This window comes from Pagrus pagrus, assembly GCF_965226575.1.
Source record: "Pagrus pagrus genome assembly, chromosome: 7".
Taxonomy (NCBI): domain Eukaryota; kingdom Metazoa; phylum Chordata; class Actinopteri; order Spariformes; family Sparidae; genus Pagrus; species Pagrus pagrus.
The window spans coordinates 6,703,849-6,730,946 of NC_140191.1; the positions used below are offsets into that span (position 1 = coordinate 6,703,849).

At 42.0% G+C, this 27,098-nt stretch overlaps 1 protein-coding gene across 2 annotated transcripts in view; it reads right to left on the reverse strand.

Moving 5' to 3' along the window:
- Positions 1-27,098, reverse strand: part of pear1 (platelet endothelial aggregation receptor 1) — a 55,892-nt gene that overhangs the window by 17,238 nt on the left and 11,556 nt on the right. The window contains exons 1-6 of one of the 2 annotated variants that reach the window (XM_084357349.1): positions 21,828-21,903; positions 12,038-12,148; positions 11,602-11,703; positions 11,408-11,508; positions 5,779-5,871; positions 1,226-1,472 (exon numbers count right to left, since the gene is read on the reverse strand). In XM_084357349.1, the coding sequence (XP_084213475.1) occupies positions 1,226-1,472; positions 5,779-5,871; positions 11,408-11,508; positions 11,602-11,703; positions 12,038-12,144 (650 nt within the window). In that variant the 5' untranslated portion in view covers positions 12,145-12,148; positions 21,828-21,903. Of the gene's footprint in view, positions 1-1,225; positions 1,473-5,778; positions 5,872-11,407; positions 11,509-11,601; positions 11,704-12,037; positions 12,149-21,827; positions 21,904-27,098 lie in introns of those variants that run through there. The other variant, XM_084357348.1, reaches the window with a different exon arrangement.

Genomic DNA, 27,098 nt, shown 5'->3' on the forward strand with positions numbered 1-27,098 from the left:
CAATTCATTTTTGGGGTATTATATTTTCTAAAACACCCTTGAGGTGTAATAACACGGGCCGACTTCAGATATACACAATTCATCAAGGAGCTTTAGCCCATAATAAGAATTGCCAAGCCTCCTTTTTATTTAGCTCAGAGTGGCGTGTTGTGCTTTCACATTGGCAGTATAAGAGTTTCCACTAATATCTAGTGGGGAGGAATTTTCATTGCCTACTCATCCTCAGGGGCGTCTAAAACGGGGTGTAACAGATGACTCATGGATTATAGTATAGTACAGCAGGGTCTGTTTTCTTTCTTAAATTAAGTTGTGGAAATAAATAACTTGGTAAGAACTGACGGATCTGACAGAACTCCTGAGAAAAATAAACATAATGAAGTTAAGCGTAATGAAATGATGTGTAATGAAACAAGATATCAAGTGACTCCTCAGTGAGCTAATTAACTGTACATACTGAAAGGGAGGTTGTGTCAGTTTGTAGGTACACAAGCGGTGTGACTCTACAGATGTTGATGTCAGCTGGTTCACCGGTTTGTTTCCATTTTGAGCCTCACTTGCTCTTTGAAGGACCAATTAAATATTTTGGCTTTAATTGAAAATAATCTGTACATAATCTAAATATCAAAACTGTCACATCATTCCAGATTTTCAGTTTATGTTCTTCTCTTCTTACGAAATCAACACAGCATTTCGTAATGAATCTCCTAATCTCAGAACCCATCAGCCATCGCCTGACAGTGGCGATGACTTCATAAAGCCAAATAAGCTCAACTTCCTGGGTACGAAAATACCCGGATCTTCTGAATTGTTATTCGTACATTAAATTATTTAATCTTGTGGCTTTTCCAAATTTTATCGGACCAAATGGCTCAATTATAATAGTCAAACAAGTTATTTTGTGGGTTGTGATGCTAAAAAAATGTATTCACCATTCTACAGATGCTTCTTTCACAATGTAAGCTTATGGGAAAAGTCTTTTGGGGCCCCTGTGCATCATGTGATGTTGTAATTACACAGTTTGGCCACTGCGACCTCTAAGCCCGGCGCTCTTCCTCTGGGTCTCCTCGAGTGTGATTTGTCGATTCAACACAGACAACAGACGGAAACCAGAATGCTTCAGATACCAAAGTCTAGTCCATTACCAACAGATTCCACACTCATATCCAGATATCCGTTTAAAGACATTATGAATCTATTTGATATTTATTTATTTGTGTGTACTTACAAAGTCCCAGTGAATCCGTCTCGACATACGCACTCTCCGGTTGCTTTATCGCAGGCTCCTCCAGTCCCACACTTGCACCTCTGCAGACAGCCCTTCCCGAAGGTGCCGGCTGGACAGAAGTCCTCGCAGTAGCGTCCAATTAACCCCGGAGGACACTGGCACGCCCCCTTGACGGGATCGCAGAGAGCTCCGTTCTCACACTTGCACTGCAGACTGCAGCCTGGCCCCCAGTGTTTGTCATCGCAGGCTGAAAGGTAACAGGAAACACTGTTATTCATTGATCCAGACTGTGCAGACTCTAATTCTTCTGGTTCATTTGAGTTTTGTTTGTGATTTGCTCTGTATTTTTGTTTAAATCTCCTAGTTTGATTCATTTCTCTTTCCTCGATTCAGTTTTGAAGAGGTGAAAAATACTATCTGGAAAAATGGATCCAATGTAAATCAAACACTACCACCAAAATTTACATTGGGCATCTCTTCACTGTTTAAAACTTATTTGTACAGGTTTTTTCCCAGAAGAGCCTTTACTCCTGCAGTTAAACAGCGACCCACATTCACACCAGGGATGTTCTCACTTTCCCTGCCCACATTTTCCAACGACTGCCAGTCAGCTTCCAGTAATATGCCCTCTACTCCAAACATTGAGTCAAGCCTACTCTGCTGATGCTGGAAAATTAAATAAAAACACCGAAGCAAAATACGATTACTCATGATTATTGAAGCTCGCATGATCGTCTTGTGTCCCTTCTGTTTTTCCTCACGCAGTTTTCCTCCTCCACACTGTGGCGTACGCTTACAGTAACATGTGATGTCATTAAAAACAACTAAACAGAAACAAATCAGATTAAATGCAGAAACAGACACGAGAGATGAGGAGCGCTCGAGGATGACATGAAGCACTGACTCTTCCACACATGCTTCCACAAACCAAATCCTCCCGTTTAGCACTGGAGTGTTATATTACCAACAAATAATTTGGAGCTGGCAGGGAGATTTGCATGGAGCTCACAGGACGGAGGAGTTTTGAATGGTTAATTCTACAGAAGCCTGAGGATCGGCTCCGGGGGAGGGGGTTAGCGTGCAGCGGAGGTTCACACAAGGTTTGGATTTCAATTCACGATGAAGAGATCTCAGTCCACTGGGTCGTATTATGAGAACCCAGATTGGTCAAGGGTGCATTCTTCAGATTTCTCATCAATAACTTCGCCTGTCTCGAACTTTGGACACCAATCGAGAAAATGTGACACCCAATCGCCCTGACGTAACTCGTGGACGGGCTTCAGTTATCTTCTCTCGAGCTGAAAAACAATTCCAACAATTTCATGCCGACCTCTGTGAATCATCCTTCAGACATTTGTGCACCGAAGCCGGAGCTCCGCATTCCCCCTCCTACCTTTTTCCTACGCTGAACATATGCCCTGCCACGGCTTTGAAGAGCACAAGGACTGCTTTGACAATAATTACACAGAAGGTAGAGTAAAGCCAAATTTGGGCCTGGAGCTGAGCACACTGCCTTGGACTGTAGTGTTTATTGCACTAAGTTGGAGCAGGACCCCTGCCTCCTTTGTTTAACCGAATCATAACTTCACTTGTTTCTCCGCGTGGGCATTGGAGGGGGGGCTCTGCAGGAGTGTGTCACGTTGAGTAATGAGAAACTCAGCTGGAGCAGCGATTATGTTTACGCAGACATTCTCCAGGACAGAAGGGGAGATTTACTGAAGGGTCTGCAGGGCTGATGCATCCAGACAGTAGATGAGTAAACGGGTGAAATTTACCAGATTGGACGTGTGATTTTTGCTTTTGGAGCAACCAGCCGGCAGAGACGAAGCTGTCCGCTGATGGATATCAAAACTCTCCCCATCTGCTTGTTTATCTGCACGTAAACACACATCCTCGAGAGCAAAGCTTCTCTCTGCTGGTGCCGCTCAGTTCGGTCACCTTCATCAAACATTTATCCGAAGTCTCACTTTGATTTAATCTCTGTCATGGAAAATTGCAAGACGTTTGACATTTGACCTCAAAAAAACGCTTTCATGGCCAATTATCCTCCCAAGCATTTGCATCTGTGCATAAAAGTGACCTACCACACGTTTGATTATTTATCGCAGTGACACAACACAATGCAGTCGCCCTGAAGTGTAAACCACGACCCCTCGTAAACAAGTCAACGTATCGGAACATAATATTTTGCGCACCAAATTTACAAAACTGAGGGATGTTTTAGAAAACAAATTAAAAGCAGAAAACACAAGAGAAGTTCAGGGTGTGTTCTGGATTAGCATGTCAACCAGATCAAACCCAGAAAACCTCTTTTCTCAATCAGCTTCTTACCGTCACACATTAGGTCCAACATGAACAGTATTCTGTCAAAAGATGTGGATTAAAAGAAAAGATAACTAACATTAAATAACTCATATTTAATGATATTTATTAGAACTTAATGACTTTAAATCAAACTTTAGGAAAATCCTGTATTTTTTGTTTCTCAAAAAAAGCTTCTGTTCCAGAAAAAAACATTCATCTGCTTCACTTCACGTCAGGTTAACTTAGTTTTTCCCCTGATCCGCGGTTAGTTTTCAGCTTTTACATTTTAATTCCAACACTCCTCCATGGGGCTAAACTGGCGTTAGTACAACCATCATTTCCAACAAGACCAAACCGAGCGATTTGTCAGTTTGTTCTGTTAATTGTCCTCGTAATTTCTTCCTTTCTTAAAAATCTTGCTGCGTGTAATCGCTGCAGCATGTCGTCATCGTGAATTTAGGTCTTCTGAAACCTTGAAAACAAACAGAAATTCTTGCTCTCAAGTAAAAATGTATCCAGAGTATCATTAACAACATGACATGAACAGTAATACAAACCAGTATCAGCACTACTGTGTGCATGTAAACCCACTGATTAACACACACTTCAGAACTGGCATCTCTTGGCTGTCCTGTATGAGGAATGCACTCTGATATGGTGGGAACATTCTTCCTCCCCCTCTGAGAATTGTTCAAGTGGTGGTTTGGGTTTTGCTTTGCATCCAAAGTCCACATAATCTCCCGGGCATCTAACCGTCCCTCGCTAATCGTTTTTGATTCAAGCTCTCCGGATCCCTCTGTCACAATCTGCTCTGGAAGCTCACGTACAGCCGAGTATAAAATACTTTGACATGAGGTTTTTATAGCTTTCAATGAGCCCCACTCCTGCGTTTCTTTTGCCTTCATCAGCGTCATTGCTTATATATTCTCCTTTTTCATCCCTTCTTCTAGTCTTTCATGTATGGAGCAAAGAGTATATTTCCCCCTCCTCTCCCCTTTTCTCTATATTCATGGGCAAACAGTCCGAGGAGAGTTCAGCATGAAAAACCTCAGGCCCCTCTCCTCTTTCCCATACTTAGATAGCTCAACACACAGGCATCCAGGAAGTGTAAGGCCCGTTCTGCCAGAAAGACTCCATTATAGGACGATGCAGTGCAGCCAAGGCTGGAGAGAGGAGGAGTGGAAGAAGAGAGAGGAGCAGAGTGAACGAGTGAAAACAAAGAAAAAAGTGAGGGTTAGGGGAGAGAAGGAGGGAGTGTAAGGAGAGACGCAGGGAGCTGAGCCATGCAAGAGAAGGAGAGTAGGGTAACATTTTCCATTTCCCCTTCCCATCATCCCCCTGTCAGGACATCAACCGCTACCCGTTAAAGCTAATTCCTTCTCTCTGCAGAGGGGGGAAAATGGAGGATGGCTGTGTACTATTGACCCAGCTGACTGCCATGAAAACGGGCTGGAGGTAGTGGAAAACTTCACTTCAATGAGGGCAACAGCAGCCCCGCGAAATATGGCTCTGGTTTCACACTCGCCGTTGTTTGGACGATCAGATTTTTAAGGAGATTTCAGAGAAGACAAACAGGGTTTGATTTACTGTTCTGAGCTGGTGCCTTTAATAACTATTATATAACTTTTCTGCTGACTTTGGTTTCGTAAAAGAAGTCATAACTGGTAAAAGGAGCCATTTTAATGTCGGTCCTGACTCTTTTTATTGACGTTGGCTTCTTTCGGTACATCACACGGTCTTAAACTCATAACTTATTGCTCTCGTGCTATTTTGTTACATATCTGTTGGAGCAGGAGTTTTCAGTTTTATTAAGTATGATTGTTTTATTCGTTTATTAAGGAAAGCTGCTAAAAAAATGAGCTATTGTGATCATTAATGTTGAGAAGTGACTGTAAGCGAGAGGTGGAGGTGCAGCTCGGTGTCCTTCAGGTCCAGTAAACTGTTTCTCTGGACTGGGGCTGACAGTGATGACTCACTGCTGTGCATGCGGTAATGCTCCCTTGATGTTTCCAATGGAAAGGCGTTCTGCGTGTGATGGAGCGGTGTATGTGAAGATCGGCCACTTGACTAATGGCCAGTTGTCATTTCCTGTTGTGTATGTGGCGTTTTATTTGTGTGTGTGTGTGTGTGTGTGTGTCAGTGTGTGCACCTGAAAGAGACAGTGAGAGGGAGAGAGCGATGGGAGGAAAAGCAAATGAGAGGGAGAGTGAGGAAATGTCTGCGAGCGAAGGGAAAAGGCTGATTCATACCGCTGGAACAGTCGTCGCCTCGCCAGCCTCCCTCACACTGGCAGCGGTCCGGAGCGACACATCGGCCGTGGACGCACTCCTTGGTGCAGCGAGCTGTTGATGAGAAACACACTTTTATAACAGACCCGGCTTTGTGGAGAAAAGTTCAGGATTCAGTAGAAGCATTACAGCAAAGGTGTGCAGTTATCTGACGCTGCTGCACGGCATAGAGAGAAAACTAAAGGCGAGAAACACAGCAAGCAAATAAACAAACAAACAAACAAACCCATAAAAAAAACTGCTTCTTTTTCTTTTCTATATTTGTTGTAAACATCTGTTCTCCATGTCACTGAAGCCTCTCAAACTGGATCAAGTACAAGCCAGATTGAATGCACATTAGTTCCCAGTGTTGTTGGTCCTACTTGGCTCCGTCACGTCGTGCGTACCCCCACAGCCCAATAACCCGGGGCGGATATTTCATTTCACTGTTTGGGGGGAGAATAAACAGGAATATTTCTCAAGAGTAATTGACCCTTCCAGATTCCCGCCCATTTTCACTCTGTGCTCCAATAACAGTTGAGCAAGCTCGGTACCCGGATAAACCTCGGTCAACTTTGCCGTTTCCTGTTATACTCATATGCGCTCCGTGTTGGCTTCATTAACACAAAACCAGAGAGAAAACTGATGAATGATGATTGAAACCTTTTGTGCAAACACACAAGTCTTTTTTTTGCAAGATAAGGAGCAACAGAAGGCTCAGTTTGTTGAATTGTTATCAGCCCTTTCTTTAAAAATCATTTTCTTACCAATAACATGGACACCACATGTTTACTGTCCATAACATTGCCAAGGTACTAATTATGTGTCTTAATTGTGTTACGTGTGTTGCTCTTTCAAATGTGAAACACTCGATATAAGAAAAGTGCTACAGAAATGTTTATCTATGTTTCTAATGAGTCTTAACTTTTCTGAAAAGTTTTTTACTTTTACTCCCTTCATTTTAACACATATCTGTGCTTTCTACTCCTTACATCTTCAAAACAGACTCATTACCTTAGTTTTAATGCATTTGATGGGAATTTTTCTTATTTTGTGTCATTGCACGCCACCTTCCCAACATCACAAGAACCTGTCAGTGTGCATCACACGCAGCAGACGTAGCGAGACGAAACGAAAAGACGTAACAAGACAGAAACAGACAGACAGGGAGACTGGCACGGAGAGGAAAGGCATGTAAGTGTCTCGTATCTGCAGAGACCCTGCAGCTCTCTGCCTGGATGTTCTTATTTTCTCACTTTGTTGCTGCTCGGGACGACTTACCAACCCAAAATGTCATTATGCCATAATTTGACATCCTGGGAATGAGACTCAACGATCAGCTATCTTTCTGGTGTGTTTACGAACAGCTCGGACAAATCCTTTAAAAGTTTAATAGTCTTTGATTTAAATTAATATGAGGTGAGGTTCAGTTAACTTTGCAGAGAGATGGCTGGTAGAAACGTCCTTCAGAGGGATCATTTTCACTTTTATACTCTGAGTACACTTCAGAGTCTGTACTTTATTACTTTTACTTGAGTAAAGATGTTGAATCAGTGCTTGAGTCTTTTTCTACACAAGTATCTGTACTTCTACTTGAGTGAAGTACAGTACGTGTGGACTAACTCCACCTCTTATTATTAACAAACACCATCAGTTAAATCTATTTGTGCACTATTTCATGTTTTTTTTCTTATTCAATCAAAAGTCTATTCAACTGAATTACATTCTTTCCTTCTAAATGTATTCCACCCATAATAAACATTGTGGAGGCTGCCAGCCGCCTGCTGGGCTCAGCCATACAGCTGAAAGCACCAGTGTGTCAGATACCATTCACACTGTCAAGGAGCTTCCTCTCGGAGAGAGCCGCGTGTTTGCCAACATCGTAAATGGTTCTGCTATTAATTAAGTTAATTCAAACTTGCATTTATGACTGAAGACTAATAATTCTGCCAGAGATCTCTTCATTTTTTGTTACACTAGAAGTGTTTTTCTGAACCCACGCCAAAGAACCACATGCTGTACACGCACACTTATTTTTCTTCTGATCCGAACACAATAAATAATGATGTCACTGATTATATTTCCCCTCCGGTTGAAGGTGTGTGAATACTGGAGGCTGGAGATTCGGGGGATCCAAGGAAAGGCCAACTTGTCATCGAATGGAGGAGGTAAGTTTAGCCGGAAGGTAATTATATGTGTTTAAAAATAAAAAACATTGTACAGAAAGTGGCTTTAGGAGGAGTGACAGATGATACATCGCAGAGATATTTCCAATTACAAACTCAAAACAGCGATTAGTGGGCTCTTTTGTTTGACTACAAAAAAGGACCTACACACACACACACACACACACACACACAGTCTGCAATGTCACATGAGGCTGCTGCGAAAGGTGCCTCAACAACAAACAAACCAAAATGCATATTACGGCTGCTGAACGAAAAACATTTATCTCCTAAATGACAGTATTCCAAGCACCAAGCACAGAAACCTTGTTATTACCATCCTGCGTCTCTGAGATCACCCAGGGGCGCATGAGAAGGTTTGTGAAGCTAAGGTAGAATTTTCTCGACCCATGTGAGGCTGAGTATGGTTTCACTTTATTTATACAAGTCGCCGCTGACTGTCAGCAATAACAGTGTGTCAGCAAACTGTTGACAGCTGCATCAGTCCGGTATTTTCAGATGACAACAATTAGTTCACTGTTTATTTCAACTACTGCACCCATTTAGTGTGAAATGCATTAAAATGACATTTGATTTTGAGCAAGAGTACTTAAATTAAGATTAGGACTGATTTTATTGAGTTTATTATCACTGAAGTTACATAAAAAAGCTGAGTTTGTTAGGGTGAGATCATGGTCTCAACTGAGTCACGAATCAAACCCACATGTAGGATTGTTTTCCCCTTCAAACATAGTTGATTTTGATTTATTTATGGATCCACAAAACACAGTGAATCCAAAGGACAACATGTTGAAGTCAGAACATTTATTTCCACGCTGGATCCCAAAATGTTAGAAGACAGTACAACAAAAACTAAATAAATATCAGATCAAAGCATCTAAAATACAACAAAAACGGACGAACTGAGTGAAATCCAAAGAAAAACGTGTCACTTTACTCCAATAAAATAGGTCCTGACCTGACATCTGAAAGCCTCCCTTGTTTTGAACAACTTGATATGGAGCTTTGGCAGCATCAGTCCTACATGAAGGGACACTGGGCCTGGTGGTAAAGTCAAGCTACGTGTGGACCACTGATGATATTAGGATGGGAATCGAGAGCAGGAACCTTTGAGAACCAGTTCCAAATAGTCCGATCCACATGAACCATATTCCTCCGAGCTTCTCAGCTGTCACCTGTCAATTTATACTCAAAACAAACAGGGATCACCAGAGTAACTGCTAACTCCCGCTAACTGCAGCTGCTGTTAGCTAGTTAGCTTGGTTTGCAGAGCAGCTAGCGGTTCGGACTGGAAGCTTGGGGAACAGGGGAGTGTTAGTCTATACACCGCCAGCACAGGAGCTTTGAAGCGGGGCGGGTCGAGGCTAGCTGGCTAGCATGCTAACTTCATTAGACTTCTCTGCAAAATAAAAACGTAGACATCATAATGTCAAAAGTGTGATTTATTTACATTCTGTTGATGATTTTAGTTTGAGCGTTTTCAATTAAAGAAATTCCAGAAAGCCACTGCACCCAACCGAACAGCATATCTGCTACCGACTCCGAGGCTAAATATCTTGTGTTATAAAACATCAGCACCACACAGGCGGGCTTAGCAGATATTTTTCTTTTTATCGTCATGTTATCCATTCAGATGATGACAGACTGTTACTACAGCTGGCTCTCAGGCTTCAGCCGGCTCGATTTGCTCATTATTGATCAAGAATCAACAAGGAAATTGCTAAATAATCAACCATTCAGAAATAATGGCATTTGTATCAATGACATCTTATTAATCCCCACCCCTCAATAGTGTTGTTAACATGATGCAGTCTGTGTCGCTCTACCCTGAGCTGTACAGGCAGCAGTGCCACACCTCTGACTTCATCAGTAACAGATGCTTCGTTGATGAAATAACAGTTGTTGAAATGATGTGAGATTCTTGAACTGAAGTGAAAATATGTGAATTACGAAAAAAATAGGGTGTATGAGGGTTTTCACAGTGTCAGCAACACAAAGTTTAGTTTAGCTAGAGTTGCAGCTCGTAGAGCCAGAACATACTGTGAATGTTCAGCAGGAAAAGCCCGAGTGGGAACTGAACCTATAATTGTGGTAATTCCAGTGTCATATGCTCCTCATATTGACTAAGCACGTTGCATGGAAAGAAAAAAAAAAAAAAAAACCCTTACTGTCAATAACAAGGATCTGACTCAGAAATGTGATTGTCTTCTTCTCCAACATCGTCTCTCATGCAAACCACAACCTTAGCATTCATTTTGGTAATGGCTGGATTACAGCCAGCAGCAATCTGCCAACATCATCTGAACTGTGTTTTAGCCAGGGACTCTTTCACATGTGCACCTATGGCTCTATTGTGCAACACTGACTTTCAACATCAAGCCTGCAAATAGATAACTTTTTATCTGCGAACAAAGAACCATGCTTTCATGGTTTAAATGGGACCAGAAACTGTGAGAAATTGGAAATAAACAGATTAAATCCCCCCGAGGAGACTCCTCAATTTCTATTTTATTACATTAGAAAAATGTCTAAAGCCCAAAGTGGCTCATAAATCTGTTTATACACGTGTTAGTTCAATGTTCTGCTGATATTGTTTGGATTGTCTGACTTAAGAGGTGTGTACTGACCGTGGGGTTACAGCCACACCCATGGGTGGGACAGGGCTGTAGCTATCATTGAGGTCGTGTCCTCAGTATGTTTTCTGGGAATTTGGGCTTTTTAACAACTGAGTAGAAGATTATGTTCTATAAATAAAGAGTTATATTTTGTGGACATTTCACGGGTTGATTTTCCAGCATTTTTAGATGAGAGATTTTAGATTTGACTACACGTAAGCCAACTCCTACCCACACTACTTTTTGCTATTGTTTGTTCCCTTGTGTCAAACTGAATTTCTCTTGCAGGGGATCAATAATCACATATCTATCCAAAATCCTTAAAACAAAAAAAAAAAAAAATCAAGAACGCAGGTTTTCTCCATCAGAAGTTTAATTTCACAATAAATAAAATAAAATCTTAAGATGTTCATGGAACATTTTAATATAACTAATGATTAAAACACTGTAATTATTTTGGTGGCTTGGAAAAAGTAATTTAAGGAACAGGACGGGTGATTTACTTTGACTTACAGTACAACCTCATTTTTTACGACCCTGAACTGGACAAGACTTTGTATTCAACACCTGAGCTGGTTTGGTACCTGACAAACAGACAGCTTGGCCTCAATACAGGCTTTTTAAATTGTGTTGATGGCGTTTAAAGCCTCATTGGACTCTAATGATTCCCTGCAGGCCGACGACTGAATCATGCCAAACCTCTTCCTCTTCCCCTCCTCTGTTTTTACTTTTAGCTTTCCTGCTGTCAGTCTCGGCAATAAAAAAGCACACGGGCGACTGGATTGTTAAATGGTTTCCATAAATACTTACGGACACATTTGTCTCTGCTCTCGTAATAGCCCGGACAGCACTGGTACCTCTTGCGGTAGTCGGTCTTCACCGCCTGCCTGTAGGCCGTCTTGTAGGTGATCCTGAAAGAATAACACAAACAGGACGCTTTGACCCCCCACTGACAGGAACAGGAAGTAAACCCAACAGGAACTGAGTCATCGCTCTGCTGCTACCTGTGGCGCGTGCATCTGTAGGAGGTCCGAGGGTCTGAGCAGGGCTCCTCTGTCACGTGGTCGTAAGGATGCGAGTAGGACTCTTTCACCGAGGTGGTGAAGCTGAAAGGCAGAACAATGGCAATGTCTTTCAGTCCACCGACTGTTAGTTACACATCTCCTGTTGTAAAATGGGAATGGCCACTATTAGGTAAATGGTTTTCAGCTGTAAAGCAAGAGAAATGACAGTTTTCATTAAGTATGGAGCGAGTATAAAACACAGTGAAGCTGTTTGTCTTTGTCATGACGTGACGTATGAATGTCTCGACCCTCGTGCATCCTGTTGAACTGTAAAGTAAACCCTCTGCAGTATGTGTGCAGCGCTGTATGAGAAAATGTTTGATTGGATACAACAGCAGCGACATTTATTTGTTTGTCACAGTCCGGCGGGCCTCACCTCTCCCACAGGCTGCACACATTCGGGTCTCTCGGGTTCAGAGAGAAGCTCAGACCAACCAGGAAGCTCAGAAGCAGCAGGACGACGGAGCTCTGCAGAGTCGGCATGGTCCTGAGGGAAGAAAGGACGGACATTTACTGAGGGATGTAAAAACCCAAACATTTCAGAGCAGAGGCGGCATAGGGCCCAAACATATTCGTATTGTTATGAGGGGGAAAATACAGGAGGCGGACACACTAAAAGCAATATTTTTACAATGCAAAACAGTCTGGTTCTGCAAGAAAAACATCAGCGTGTAATGCTTTGTTTAGGCTGCGTTGAAGAGGTGGTGTTTTTGTTTATTCAACAGTATCATGTCCATCTTAACCGTAAAGGCTCATTTATATGCTTCAAAAACCTTTGAAAACAAACACGAGTAATGTGTTTTTGAAGGTGAAGTGAAATAGAAGTGAATAATCTGAGCAGCCTGGACACAGCAGTAACTGTGTGGTGCTCTCTGAGGCAAACGTAAAGTGGAAAATGTTGCACACAGCTGGAAAATGTAAAAAAAAAAAAAATTCCATTCTTACTCTCAACTAGAGTTTTGCATTAATTGTTTGTTTTTATTTACTGTAATTAACATCTCACAGCATGGGCGGATAGAGAGATTCATTGAAAACTGGTTCTCGGTGCCTATAAATTGCGGTTTTAGCCTCTGACCGTAAAAGAGTTCATTAAACGCTCAGCGAGGTGAGGCAACGAGCCAGACGTGGAGCGTAACGCTGTCTGCGCCCCGCCGAGCTCCACACCGTCTCAACAGGGTACATAAAACACAGGCATCAGGAGACAGCCTGACAGCAGACAGGATAGATGGGGCAGAGTGAGAGCGTTAGAGAGACAGACGACGAGAGAGAGAGAGAGAGAGCGAGGGATCACAGTCAAGAAACGTGACTCCCAACTTCATCTTGACCCCTATCAATCAGTGCTGCAGTGAAGCCTGCACACTCCTCTGCTGTCCCCTTCCACACTTCAGCAGCATCTGGATCCGATCAGCGCATCGGCCCAAGAGAGCGCCTCGGCACGGGGACCCTGTTAGGCTCTCAGGGAGCAAAAGGGAGCACGTTTTTTTTTCCTCTTAAAAATATCCCGTAGAAATGAACAGAAGTTCAGCAGGGCAGTGGTGTGAGCCCCTCTGGTAGAAGCATCGTGGGAATGTGACGGCATTTAGTCGACCACGGGAACGTCATGTTGACACTGGATCAGTCAGGCCAGTTCCTCTGTTTTCTCAACCAGTCCCATCTGACAGAATTACTGTACCACAGCTTCTCATGTAGTCCACGCACGTCCTCAGGGAGATTTCTGATATGTTAGGACGGTGACATCGCAGCCACAGATCAAGATTATCTTCTTCGGTCAAGTGACGCATAAAAACAACAACTCAGATCTCAGAAGAAGGAGCGACAACAACAACTCAGCTCTCTCTCACTGTTAAAACTTCGTCAAACTTCACAGATTGTGTCTTTAAGGAACAAAATTTCATGGTAATCCATTAAATTAATGTTGAGATATTTCAGTTTGGACTGAACAACAAACATTAGCCATTCAGCCAAGCTGCTAGCACAGCTAAAAAATGTCTACTGTTTCAAACTGGCATTAAAGTTTTCCACTCAACTTTTTGTTATGAAGTAAATGTTGATTGCACAATGTTAAAACTATAGGATAATGACATCCATCTGCGTTTGGATTGGTTCACTAACTCGTGTTTTGTCCTGTGTTGTTGTTTGCGACTGTGGAAAGAGGAAAAGCCATCAGCTGTTTTTGTGACAGCGCCGAGCCAACAATAGTACTGCTCGGAAACGCTAGGAGGGGAAAAAGTTGTCTGTTTCCAGTTTAAGTTCGGGTGACTAGAGCTTTGGTAAGAATCAGGGCAAGATTTCTGGCAATGGTGAGAAAAAAAACTCCAAACTAAACCCCCCGAAAATTGGTTTGACCCCAGTTGCTGGCTGAAGTTTCCATTGCATCACTCCACTGTCATACTACATCCTGTTTCTAGTACTGTCTCCTGCACGTCATCCATTTGTGGTGGAGTTTCATAATGCACATATCTGCATTGAAAGAGACTGTGTTCATTTTGGGGAAAACATCCTGACACACACATAATAAGATTTGCATTTCCCAAAAAGATCAGATTGTGTCTCTTGTGAAGTGTGACCACTTTCACATGGCTGTTGTCACGTGAAAATGTTTGTAAGAGTTAAGTTTAGGTGACTAAACCTCGGGGTAAGATCTCGATCATGATTATGTAAGATAAAGTATGATTTAGAGACTTGACCCTGGTTTGTGGCAGCAGTTTCCACTGCATCATTTCACTGTCAAGCTATTTTCCAGCCTCGTCTTCTTCATGTCATCTGTTTGTGGCGGAAGAACATATTTCACTTTTCATGCGCATATTTGCATTTTAAGTAACTGTGCTTGGGAAATTTTGGGAAATTTCCTGAGCAGAGAAAAAAGATCTAAGCTGTGGTTTGCTGAATACTACATGACTCTAATACTGCCAAGGTCAGCAGTTCACTTCCCATCAGAGCCCCTTCACGTATGTTTTGAAAACGTAAACCTTCTTTAGGGTGCTGTGCAGAAGATAAACACCTCAGAGTAGAGTTTATTCGGCGTGTTCGTCGAAGGAATCCACCGTAAACACCTCTGCCATCAGTCAGAAGCTCGTTTAACAGATTTACATCTATGTTAACTGTGTCCAGTAGCTGGTTATCACTGCTGGAGATTTGGCATGGTGAGGACTGCAGCGTAAATCATAGTGAGCGCACAGATCTCCTGCTTCTGATAAACTGCCTCTTACTACTCTCCTACCCACGGTCAGGAGTTAATTCACTCGCTGGCACGAACGCTAACGCCTAAGAAACCCGTGCCACAAAAACAGGATTTTATGAGAACAGGCATATGGCTTTTATTAAGAGGAGTCATCAACTTCACCAGCCACTTCATTGGACTGGGGGTAAATATTTTTCATTACCTTCTTTTCATTTTAATTGTGCTTCATTAGAGAAAGGCTTCAAACCGCATGGGAATTCTTAAACGCTGAGAACGAGAGCTTAATGAGTGCAGACGGAGTTGTTTTGAAGTCGAGCTCAGCCGTTGTTCGCATCGCATGTTTTAGGTTACCTACAGCGAGAAGGGGCGGCCAGGTAGACGTCTGGAGCTCCAGGTGGTAGTGTCATCATCCGGATGCTGGACTTTTTGTAGTGGGATAAAGGAGGGCAGGTACTAACGTTGAGTTTTTCACGAAACCCCACCACAACTGTAGACTGACTGATTCTTCCCCTTTCCCCCTTTTCACATAATAGCCTTCTACTCCATTACACTCAGCCCTAAGCTATCATTATTTCCTTTGAGCTTTTTCCAGACTCCAGCTCTGAACCTTTTCACTTGGACAAGCTTGGCTATGCAAAAGCACAAGTAGCGTGATGTATTGCAACAGTTTTTTCCATTCACTTCTGATGTGTTCGGCTAAGAGCAAAGCGGCAGTAACGTGTGCACACCTCCACAATTCACATCCACTGGCGAAAAAGAGGTAAAGTCTGGCCCGAGATCTGTGAGAAACCACAACAGTAGAGGTTTGCTCCGACATATTTTGGGCTTGTTTGTAATGACAAAAGCAGACAATCTCAATCCAGAGTGGTGAAACTTTGATGTGGCTCTATAAACCAATAGAAAACAGGCAAACTACCACACACACAGGCAATATGTGCACTTAAACACACCCATAACGTCAACACACAATACACAGTTTGTAGGGCTTTCAACCACTGATCATGTGTTTTCATGTTCTGGAGACATTACACACACACACACACACATCAAATGAGTCCCAAACGCTGAAACGAGTTCAGAGAGAAACTATTTTTAGCATCTGAGGACGTTTTGCTAATTCGCCGAGCTTCTCTTGACTCATGCTGTCAAAGCCCAAAACAGCGGCCCACGCGTACGCCACGCATCGCACCAGCTGAGGAATTCTGTGAGCTGCTTGAGAGACCCGCGATGCTCTTTCCAGAACCACACAGGGGCTTCGGCGAAAACAAAAGCCCAAATGAAAACACATGCACTGGTTTTATATTAATCCCGCTAGACACTCGTACCCATGTTATTACCATATTCGGTTTCAATCAAGAGCCCTTCAGGACGCATTAGTGCTGACAACTGCAAAATCATTGTGATTCGATTTCATGCCGCGGAGCCGTTTTTGAGACGGATGAGTTTTCACATCTGACTGAAACTTCATATTTCTTTGTGACCCCACTAGTTGACATCATGGTGTTAGCTTACGGGTATCTTTAATAAACTAATAATGTGATTATCGGCAGCATGAAGTCAAAACAATCTGTTAAAGGAATAATCCAACATTTCGTCATTTGCTTTCTAGTAGTAAATGATAAGATTGATGTCACTCTCGTGTGAGCCAGGAGACATTTAGCTTAGCATAAAGACTGGAAAAAGGAGAAAATAGCTAGCTTACTTCTACCCAGAAGTAACAAATCCAGCTAACAGCACCTTTAAAGATATCTAATCAATATGCTTTCTCTTTTTTTCTAATCTGCACAAAAACTGAAGTATAATAACTAGAAGTTTGGGGGTTTACAGGGGGTTATGTGCAGGACTTTTTCTTGGTGAAGCACAGAGACTTCCTGAGGTCTTGTGTTCACCGTGTGACAGTTAGTCTGCTAGCATGCTGCCTTATGCTAAGCTCAGCTACTAGCTGCAGGCTCCAGGTCCATGTTGAGATATGGCAATAAGAAGGTTATTGGTGTTATCATCAGACTCCTGCCCAGAAAACAAATAAGTCAGCCGATCCTCATCAGAAAAATGACCAAATAGGGACCTGCGCCCTCTTGAGGCTGGAGTAATTATTACAGCAGCAAAGAAGGAAGTCAGGTGATGTAGTATAAGAGTGACAAAGGTGGGTTAAACAAGCACAGGCCTTTCACTCAGGAGTTTTTTTACTTACTGAGGTAGAGAACTTACATCACGTACAAACTTTAACTGCAGTTACGTGCAGAGCACAGGTACATTCATATTTTAACACAAACTTCAATGTTTTCTTAAACCTGCCCAACTAGTTTTGTTGCCTGAACCTAAACAAACTGCGACCATACGACGAAGGGCCGAAACCATTTGCTGTATCTTTCATGTGCCATGATCGATGATTTAATCACTTGAAAACACTTTTCACAAGATTTCCATGTATTTTCGATTATAAAGCAGCTGCTACATAAATATGGTGAAAGCATTGAAAGGCTCAATCAATAAGTCGTTCAAGAGAAAATTAATTGCCAACTTCTTTTACAGTCAGTTAATTAGTCTAGTCATTTCTCAAGCAGAAATGTAAAACATTTGTTGGTTCCAGCTTCACTAATATGAAGATTTGCTACTTTTTCCAGCCAAATATTACAGTTATATAAGTATATTTTGGTTTTGGACTGATGGTCGATGAAACAAAACATTTGAACACGTCGCTCAAAGGTCCCATATTGTAGAAAGTGAGATTTCCATTTGTTTTGTTGACTATAAAGCAGGTCTAGATTGCAAAAACACTGGCTGAGCTGATGTGAAAATGGCGGGTGATGCCTGCTCAGGCCTGTGAGAGCTGCAGGGGTGCCTTAAAAAGACATTTATCAAATATTCTTAATTAGCTTCACTTTTTTGATTTTGTCCTTTTGAGTCAGATTAAAACTAATACCAGGTTGCATTGAAAAAAAGTGTTTTTCATTCTGCTGAGCACATGGCCCTAATCAAACTGTTTGCCTCTCAGTTTCCTTTCCATCTAACCTCAAATGTCTATTTATTTCTTTGTACTTGCGACGCTAATTGAGGTAGAAAATATTAGTCACCCGCTGGAATGGAAAGTAACGGGGAAAAAGAAAAATAGGATAGACGGAATAACATATTGGCCGGGGTGTTAAGAGAGACAGCGGGAGAAAGTAAGAGTGACAGTCCTGCCAAATACAAGTTCATTTTCATGTCGAGGCGCTCTGATGTCAGTCAGATGGAGGAACTACAGAATATGTCTCCATTTTCCTCTTTTTCGAAGCCGTTTCTGAGCTTCTCTTGGCGCTGCAGACTCCACATGCTCTTCCAGAATCAATAACATAAAAACTTGAATCGCCTTTATTCTGCGCACTATTTTTAAAACTCCAGCGGAAGTCAGTGGAGCTCCCAAAGAAAGGCAACACAGTGAAGTGCTGTAGGTTTTCTTGCAGACTTTCTGCTCTTGAGTTATGAGACATGATCCTGCAGGTGCAAAGCATTCTTGTTAGGTTTGGACGTGTAAATCAACCTGCAGATAATGTATGTCTCGTTTCATGCCGTCCTGGTAATAAGTCAGTCTAATATCAGCACCAGAGCCCCGCTACAGTTTAACAGCTGATGTGAAAAGTTCATAATAAGATCAGAACAGGCTAACTCGACGATAATAGATTCAAGGTTCGAGCAGAAAGCTCGCTTTTCTATTGAGAGGTTATATTAATGGAAAACAAAACTGGAACTGGATACCGTTGTAAAATATAAAATAAGATGCGTTCAATTATGAATGTTTTTGAGAAACATTAAAGGATTACGTCTGGGAATACTTCTTAAATAAAATCAAGAAACTTGGAAGGCCATTTAAGTGAAGGCAGGTGTTCTTAATAAAACTGTTTTCAACATGATATCGATTTCCTGAACTCTGTCACAGCAGCGAAATAAAAAAGTAGAAATCACCAAGCAAATGACAGAAATCCGAATACATTTATGAATTTTTGTAATCCCTCGTGTGACTGATTGACTGGTTTAATGAGGTAAGTGCAGTGGAAGATAGTGTCACATTAAAAGTAGCCTGCCCAACCCGTCAGCATACAGCCGAACTTCAGGGAGTGATTTAATCAGCCAAAGGGAGGGATAAGGAGTGGTTAAACTCCATTATAAAGGCATTAAAACAATGAGAGAGAAGAAATGAAGAATAATTGCTCTGGTATCAGAGATTATTCCCAAATGCTCTGCCCACCCTGGGTGAACTCTGTACAAATTAAAATCTCCTTAAATTGAGCTCCCTCAGACAAAAAATTAGCAATCAAGATTCTGTGGTTTACTACAAACCCTACAGGGCAGCTAAGTTATGTTATGTCCTCAGTTAACGCTGCTGCAAACCACAACGACATCCAAGGTTGACATTTGTACCAAAGATGTCATATTACCATCACATTATATGCGTATTAGCCACCTGTCACAGCAAGAAGTGGAGGGGAAGGTGGTGGCGTTATTATAAGCCAAGAGGGCAGTCAAACGGGCGACCAGAGTTCAAGTCACACCACTGGATGTTTTTAAGGACACCTAGACATTTTCATACGTGTTTTGTGGCATGAAAAAAACAGGTTTTTTTTAAGGAGCCGTGGAGACGTTTCCATCCGTGCTGTGTGGCATGAAAACTTGCTATTTTTCATGCGAAATCAAACAGGTATTAAGCCAAACCATGATTTTTTCCTAACCCTAACCAAGTGGTTTTTGTGCCTAAACCCAACCAGAGTGTATAAGCACAGCGTTGTGACAAAAGAGAAATACAAAATTCAAACTAAACAAACTGAAAATTTCAACATGAAGAAATGCCCATGTTGTTTTGCAGAAACATACTTCGCTAACCTTATTCCAGCAACTGGGTTGTTAAAGGAGCCTTTTTAACGAAAAATGGGAATCCAAGTTATCCTGTATTATAAACAGTAAAAACCTCCAGCAACAGACAAAGAAAGGCAGACCAAAGGACAAAAAACAAGTCAAATGTTTCCTGGCAACAAGATGATCACACTGCACATGATTAAAGCACTGCTGTGCACCATTACACTTAAATGTTGGCCTATAAAGCTGCGGTGTGTATCGCAGCCTTGAAGAGGTTTAAATGATCACCCTCTGATTGTGATCATTGCTTGTATCAGAAAATATCCTCAAACAGGAGATTGGAACCAAAGGTTTGCATCGCAAATTTACAATTCAGCTCCTAGAATAACAAATCTATAAAACTGCTCGGGGGCAGAAACTGACAGAAACTGGAATAAATTAGCCGGAGTCCTCCATGTGACACATCGACCGCAGTCCCCTCTCCCCCTCTCTCCCCAACCCACCCTCACATTAAACTACAGTTACTGTAAACTGAATATAAAACCCATAATCCTTTGCATCTGGGTTCTCGTCTTGGCGCGCAGGACGGGTTCGGCTGCGAGACCGCAGTTAGGCTGGCACACACTCCCCAGTTGCTGCTATGCCTCATGTTGGGTGGGTAGAGACCCTTAACAACACGCTGGAGACTCTGAGAAACAATCACACGCCACACCCAGAAATGTAACGTGAGAACACACTTTAAACTCCAGAAAAACACTCACTACATTGTCACACACGCTCCACTCTGTTTACAGTAAAGACATCATCATATACGGTAGAAGGTGTTACGTTGCCACAAAAAGCTGAACCCCCACTCTGGAAAAAACTTCTGAGTGGAAAACTCTTGGCAGCTCAAATGCAGTTGACGGTTCTCGGGGGAGTTGCGTGACAAAAGGATGATCTAGCTGGGGAGAGAGGAGGGGGGAGGCCGTGCTCAGATCTTGGAAGTCTGAATATCGCTGAGCGAGCGCCGCAGTGTTTGCTATCTGCAAGATTGATGCAAGTGAGGGGATATTCCTGAACACATGAACTCTGAGCAACACCGCACACCTTTGCACTCTGAAAAGTCTGTTGTTTTTCTGTCTCTGTTTTCAGACGGTTAAATTGACTTAATTTGACTCCTTACTCTGCAACTTTATCTTTTAATTATGTCAGCAGATCTGCCCCACAGTTTTGCTAGAGTTTCCAGTAATAACATGGTTATAAATTTGGATCCCCCTCAACAAAAGACTTCTCACCAACAGGCTCATAAATACAACGACAGATGCCCAGTGTAGCCTGCCAATCTGTCCTTGGGTTCGACTCATTTTGTAGCTCTGTTAATTAGGCAAGCTGCAATGGAAAAACTAAATGAAACCACCTCATGTCAACTCCATGTCACCTCCACAGCAACGTCAGGCCAGCTTTCATTTGGCAATCTCAGGCATTGTGGTCTGGGATCTTTTATTTAACTGAGAAAAACAGGATGCAGTATGTGTCCCCCCTTCCTGGTCCCTCAAGTTTAGGTTTCAGTGGAGACCAATGACAGTGAGCAGCACAGATTTATCATATCAGCACAGCTGAGGTACATCATCGCTTCACTTTATTGGCCCTTAATGTCACCCTGCAGCAGCCAATAAAAATAAAATTTCATGCAAGATCCATGCAATATGTATATTTATGTGAAATGTATGCGCATGCAAAAATGACAAAATGGCAGTGAACAAAAAGAACAGACAAGAGAGAAAAAATAAACTTAACAACTTAAAATTAATTTGAAAAATCTTAAAACCTTTGTACTTTTTGGTTGCTGAGACTGAAAACATGGTTGCCATTTTTAGTCACCTTATATGTTACTTAATCAGGATACTAGGCAATCTATGCAGTTATATATATGCCCAATAACAATCTTTTGTAGTTTGTTTTATGTGACAAGTAACATTTTAGCAATTTAGCGAGTGTTAGATCAGCGTTGTCTTTAAAAACCATATTCAAATAAAACAATTGCAACAACTATTGATTTTTCTTTGGATTTTGGGGTGCACATTGTGCAGTTTGCCGTCCCTAAAGTCCAAGAATTGGTTGCCAATTTCTCAAAATGGTTGCCAACCCGGTAACCTTTACTGTCGAGCCTCACGTGAAAGAAGAAGCTGATTTCAGATGATGGGATCCGAGAGGATGCAATGTGCGCTGACGACACCTTTTCCTGAAGCGGTAAACTACTAGTAGTTGGATAAGCTAGAGCTTATGTGTGTGTGTGTGTGTGTGTGTGTGTGTGTGTGTGTGTGTGTGTAAGAGAGTATGTGTGTGTTTATTTTGGAGAGTGTCTTGATGAGTGAGGTCACAGCCTCTGTCCCCACGGTGATGGAGAACAGAGCCAGTGGATAACAGTGGTTACACTGATAAGGTTGCCACGGTAACGGTGTTGTTTTGGACCACATGAGGACATCAACACGAGTTCGACACAGAGCCGAGCCCGGGCCGGTTTTTGTATTGGCTCCTATCTGAAACCAGTAGAAACTGCAACAACAGTGATAGGACTTAAACTGAACATGTTTCTGCTGCAGGGCACTGGAGCACGTTCTGGCACGACCATACGTTGTTTTTAGCTTCACAAATCCAGAATGACACGAGCAAACCCCACTTTTTGTTTTTTTTTCTGAGACATTAGTTAGAAAGCATCCAAAGAATAAACTAAGCAGGAAGATGGGGCCAGTCTGTGGAGAGTGGTTTGGATAACAACAACAAGCAGCGCTGTATTTTGAGTTTTATTTAAGAGTTGAATATCCATCTCTGCACTTTCAAACCTTGTGATTATGTATTTAAAAATATGACATCGCAGATCTAAAAATATGCATGTTTCAGCAATTGAATTACCTTTTGCTCAGCCAACACTTCCCACAAGTCAGAAGTGTTTTCTGGTGTGACGCCACAGTCAGCAGGAAGACGTAAATCACCTGAGCCTTCCAGAACTGTTACATCACTGTCGATAAATAAATCAGGCTTATTGTCTTATTTTCTTCTATTCTCAGTTCTCACGATGGTTAAAGTAAGGTTTTAGGCACATAAGATCTTGGTTAAGTTTAAGGAAAATATCTTAGGTTTGGGTCAAATCGATTTCTCGGTTAAGATTAGGGAACAATTATGGTCGTGGTTTGTACAAAATGTGACCTTTAGAAGCAAATTGAAAATGAACAGCAGTCTCCATCGATTAAGTCTAATGTTTTGGTGACCCATCGGTCCATCTACCCTGACCTCCTCTCCACGTTGACTATGTCTTTCTATAATAATGTCCCTTCACTTCCTCCTCTACGCCAGATAGAAAAGAGTCCAAACTGTCACAGCCGATAGAGGGCTGAATGTAAGCCAATGTGTTTCAACTGGTTCTGTCGCTCCAACCATGTTCAGAAAGGATTCATGCTGATCCTTCACAGTCGTCTGCCATTCAGTTAACGCTTGTTTCAAATGCTTGCAGTTCAGTTCTACACCCATTAATGATGCTCCCCTCCCAAACTAATGTCTACTGAGTCATGACAAGCCACAGCTACAGAGGCAACATGAGTGGGCTTGGCTTTCTGGCATTGAAGTCATGAAAGTGTCTGTAGTTAGCACCAACCTCCACCACTGAGGAGCTGTAAATGCTTGTAGTGGCTAGAAAACCAATATCTAGGGCTGCAACTATTGTTCTCGAACCATTTTCTCAAGTTGTTTGGTTTATATAAAAAAAAAATGTCGATCAGTGTTACCCAAAGTTCAAGAAGACGTCCATAAACGTCTTCTTTTGTCTACGACACAAATATATTCAGTTTACTGTCATAGACCAGGAAATATTCACATTCAAGAAGCTGGAATCAGAGAATTTTGGCTTTGTTTCTTAAAAAACAATCAGACTAAATAATCGATTATCAAAATAGCTGACGATTAATTTAATAGTCGACAACTCATCAGTTGTTCAACCAATAAGACTTTTAGATCCTTTAACACTCAAGAACAGTGTTATGCATTGATCCCTATGTGAACATGTTTCATATGATACAACAGTAAAACTGCACAGGGAATAAAATTAAAACAAATGTTGTGACTGCAGTCCTTCGGGATGCTGATGAGAAAACAAATAAATAATCCTTGTTTTCTCCCTTCACGAAATGTTTACTTTCTGCAGATGTGTGTGATCTGATGTGGTTTCCAATGAAATTCTCCTCCTTTTTTCTGTCGAGCCGGGCTTCTTGCCAGTAGGAGGCCGTTGCTCTCCCTGTTGAATTACTCTGACACGTTTGAGGCTCGTGCGCTCTCGTACACAGACCCACAGTGCAAACTGCCGCCTGGTCCTCCACACTCCAGACCGAAACCACAGGCAGGATGACTGTGGCTTCGATGGTCAGAGAAAGCAGAGAGGTCCACAAAAACAAACTCAAACACTAAGACGCTATGATAAACACACAAATTCACCTCTATGGTGCAGAATAAACAAAAACACAGACTCCCACACCTTGGATTGAAATCATGTCTGCGCTCTTTAAACAAGTGCTTTACACAAACTTCAGCGAGTGAAATGGTGGAAAACCCAAAATGGAGGCCCTGGCTGAGGTTTCAGAGGGACATGACCATACAGCGCTGTAATTATATGTGCCGTTATGCTCCGTTGATCATAATGGTGCAGAGACACATAGAGCTCTTAAAAAAAAACACAGCCTTTCCTCAAACCGTGACCAGAAAACATAGCTTTGCATTGTAAACTCTCACAGTAAGAACACGGGCGAAAAACCTCTCAGTCCACACATTAGGAGGCCGCCGCTCGTAAGAAACATCAGACGTGTTTCATATTCACAAGCAGCAGAGAACATGTCTGTTTTACGGAGGACAACATGTTAGTTATTACTCACATGAACTTTTATATCACAATATTATCCCTCGTACTCGAACTGCGCTGAGTGATGGACTGATGGTGGTGTCGCCCTGTTGAGTGAACACCCAGCAAGCACAATATTTAACCTCATTCAAACCCCTTTACTGCCAAATTGGTGAGCTGGTGTCCTGGACTCCTCAGTATCTATATGCAGTCAACCTGCAAGTGCATTTCTTTTCAAAATAACTCCCAAAGATGCTGAAACAGCTGTTCAATATTAGATATCTTTGAAAAGTAATGCATGTGACAGCAAATATCGCGACACTCTTTATTTAACAGACATACATATAAACACCTGGTAAAGTACTCAACTCAACTGCTCCTGTGTTAGTTCCCACTACAATTGGTGTCATCAAGGACCACATTTTGCCATGAAGGCACACACAGACTCACATGTCGAAAACATTCTCAGCCGACGCTGTAGCGGCTGGTATTAAATAGAAACCAGTGCCTGTCAAGGTCTTAAGCCCACCCAACTTTTTCGAACAGATGCAGCGATGAGTAGTATAAATGTCATCGATAATGAATCTGAGGGCTGAGTGATGAATTTAAATCTCGGGGGCTCAAGAGTGGAGGCGGAGGCGCGTCTATAGATAACATCAGCATAATCCAAGACAGACAGGAAGATGGCCTCAATTATCCACTTCCTACTGAGCAGAAAAAATAGCTCTGTTTCCATACAAATATTCAATTGTGTGTTTAGATATTTGTGATCGTATGGCATCCAAATGTGATGGACAATGTAAAGCACGAAAAGACGCGCCCATCTAACAACCCAGTGAGCAAGAAGTGGTCTAGATCACGTCTTTTAGACGTCATTTATGGACATCCAAAGACGTCCTCTGGGGAGCCAGAATGAAAGTTTTTATACGTCTTTTCTGGACGTTGTATAGACGTTTATATGCCGTTTGTCGACTAATTCTGGCTGCCAATGGACGTCCAGATCATGGCCTGGCCCGGCGGCCATGATATCAACCTGTTTTGGACGTCCACAGATGTTGCCTGCTCAGTGGGAATTGTTGAGACATTTCGCTCAAAACTATGTCAGGAAAAGTCCGGTAATCACCAAAAACAGTCGGCTACATCATCTGTGATCCATGAAAGCCTGTACAAATGTTTGTGCCTATCAAACTCGCAGATATTGAGATATAATTTGTAAAAATGCGACTTGCTGGTGGCACTAAATGAAAAGTTAGGGGATCGTCATAGTTATTAAGATTAATTCTCTAGGCACCGTGAAAATGGCACAAAATTGAATCCGTCCATTGAGGCTTATGAGTCTGAACCAAGCTGGAGCACCGACCAGCGGACCTCACCAGAGCCACGGGAGGCTAAATATAAGAGCCAAGGTTTGATGAACTTAAATGAAAAACACATTCACAATTCAACAAGAATTTCAAACTCCACTGAATCACTTTCTAACTATTTGAAAAGCCATAACGATCCTATAAGCAGGATATTTCTAATGACCGCGCCACTTGATTGACCTGCTGGAATGTCCTTCTCCCATTGTTTCAGCCTGAATCAGAGGCATGTTGTTGATTCAGACGCACACTTCCTCCTCATCTCTTCCTGCGCTTTACTGTCTGGCTGCGTCGCCGCTGCCAGTCAGGAAGCTCTCCACACTCTGACCACGAGTGTTTCTGTGAGTCAAGTTATTCTATTGAATTTGTAATGTCATTGTATTACTTTACGATAAGGCCGCGATGCTCGTAGTCTGACTAAACCATGCTATGATGCTGTTTTATTACTTCCTAATCTCAAAATGAGTTATAGTAATAGGATTGAAAACAATTTTAAAACGTCTGCTGTGATGTCATATGGCACGAGAGAGAAAGTCTCCCATTTGGGAAAATAATTATTTTCTCTATTAATCAGTTATTTATTTGGCCCATAAAACATCAGAAAACTGTCCCAAACCACAAAACATTCAACTGTCTGTAATCTGAGACAGATGTTTTCAGTCTCCACTCAAAAAATGACTTGAAATGAGTTAATCAAAATAACTGCAAATAACTGCAATCTATCAGTCGACAATACTCTACTTGAGCGAGGTCATTTATCAAAAAACAAGCGTTTTGGTGGATTTACGAAACATTAAACACTTAAAAACTGAATTATTATTTCTGTTATTAGTTAATCTGCCATTAATTATCTTGATCATGTCATGGTTTTGTTTTTTGGGTAGTTATTTCCTGTTTTATTTTGTAGACCTCTTGTGTCTTGTTGTCACTTTCTACCTCCTGCTCACCTGTGTTCCCTGTGGTGTTTCCCTCCTGTGTTCCTGGTGTTCCCTCTCTGTTCCCAGTGTCTCTCCACCTGCACCTCATCCCCTCATTAGTTTAGTTTGTAGTTAAGCCTGTGTTGTTCCCTCACTCTTTGTTTGTTCATCTGTCTCCGTCCTCACATGCTCGAGTGTTTGTTCCCCGGTCCTCATGTGTTCCCTGTGTTTCTGATTTGTTCCTTGTGGTTTTCTGGTTTGTTCTCAGTTTTGTTTTCCTC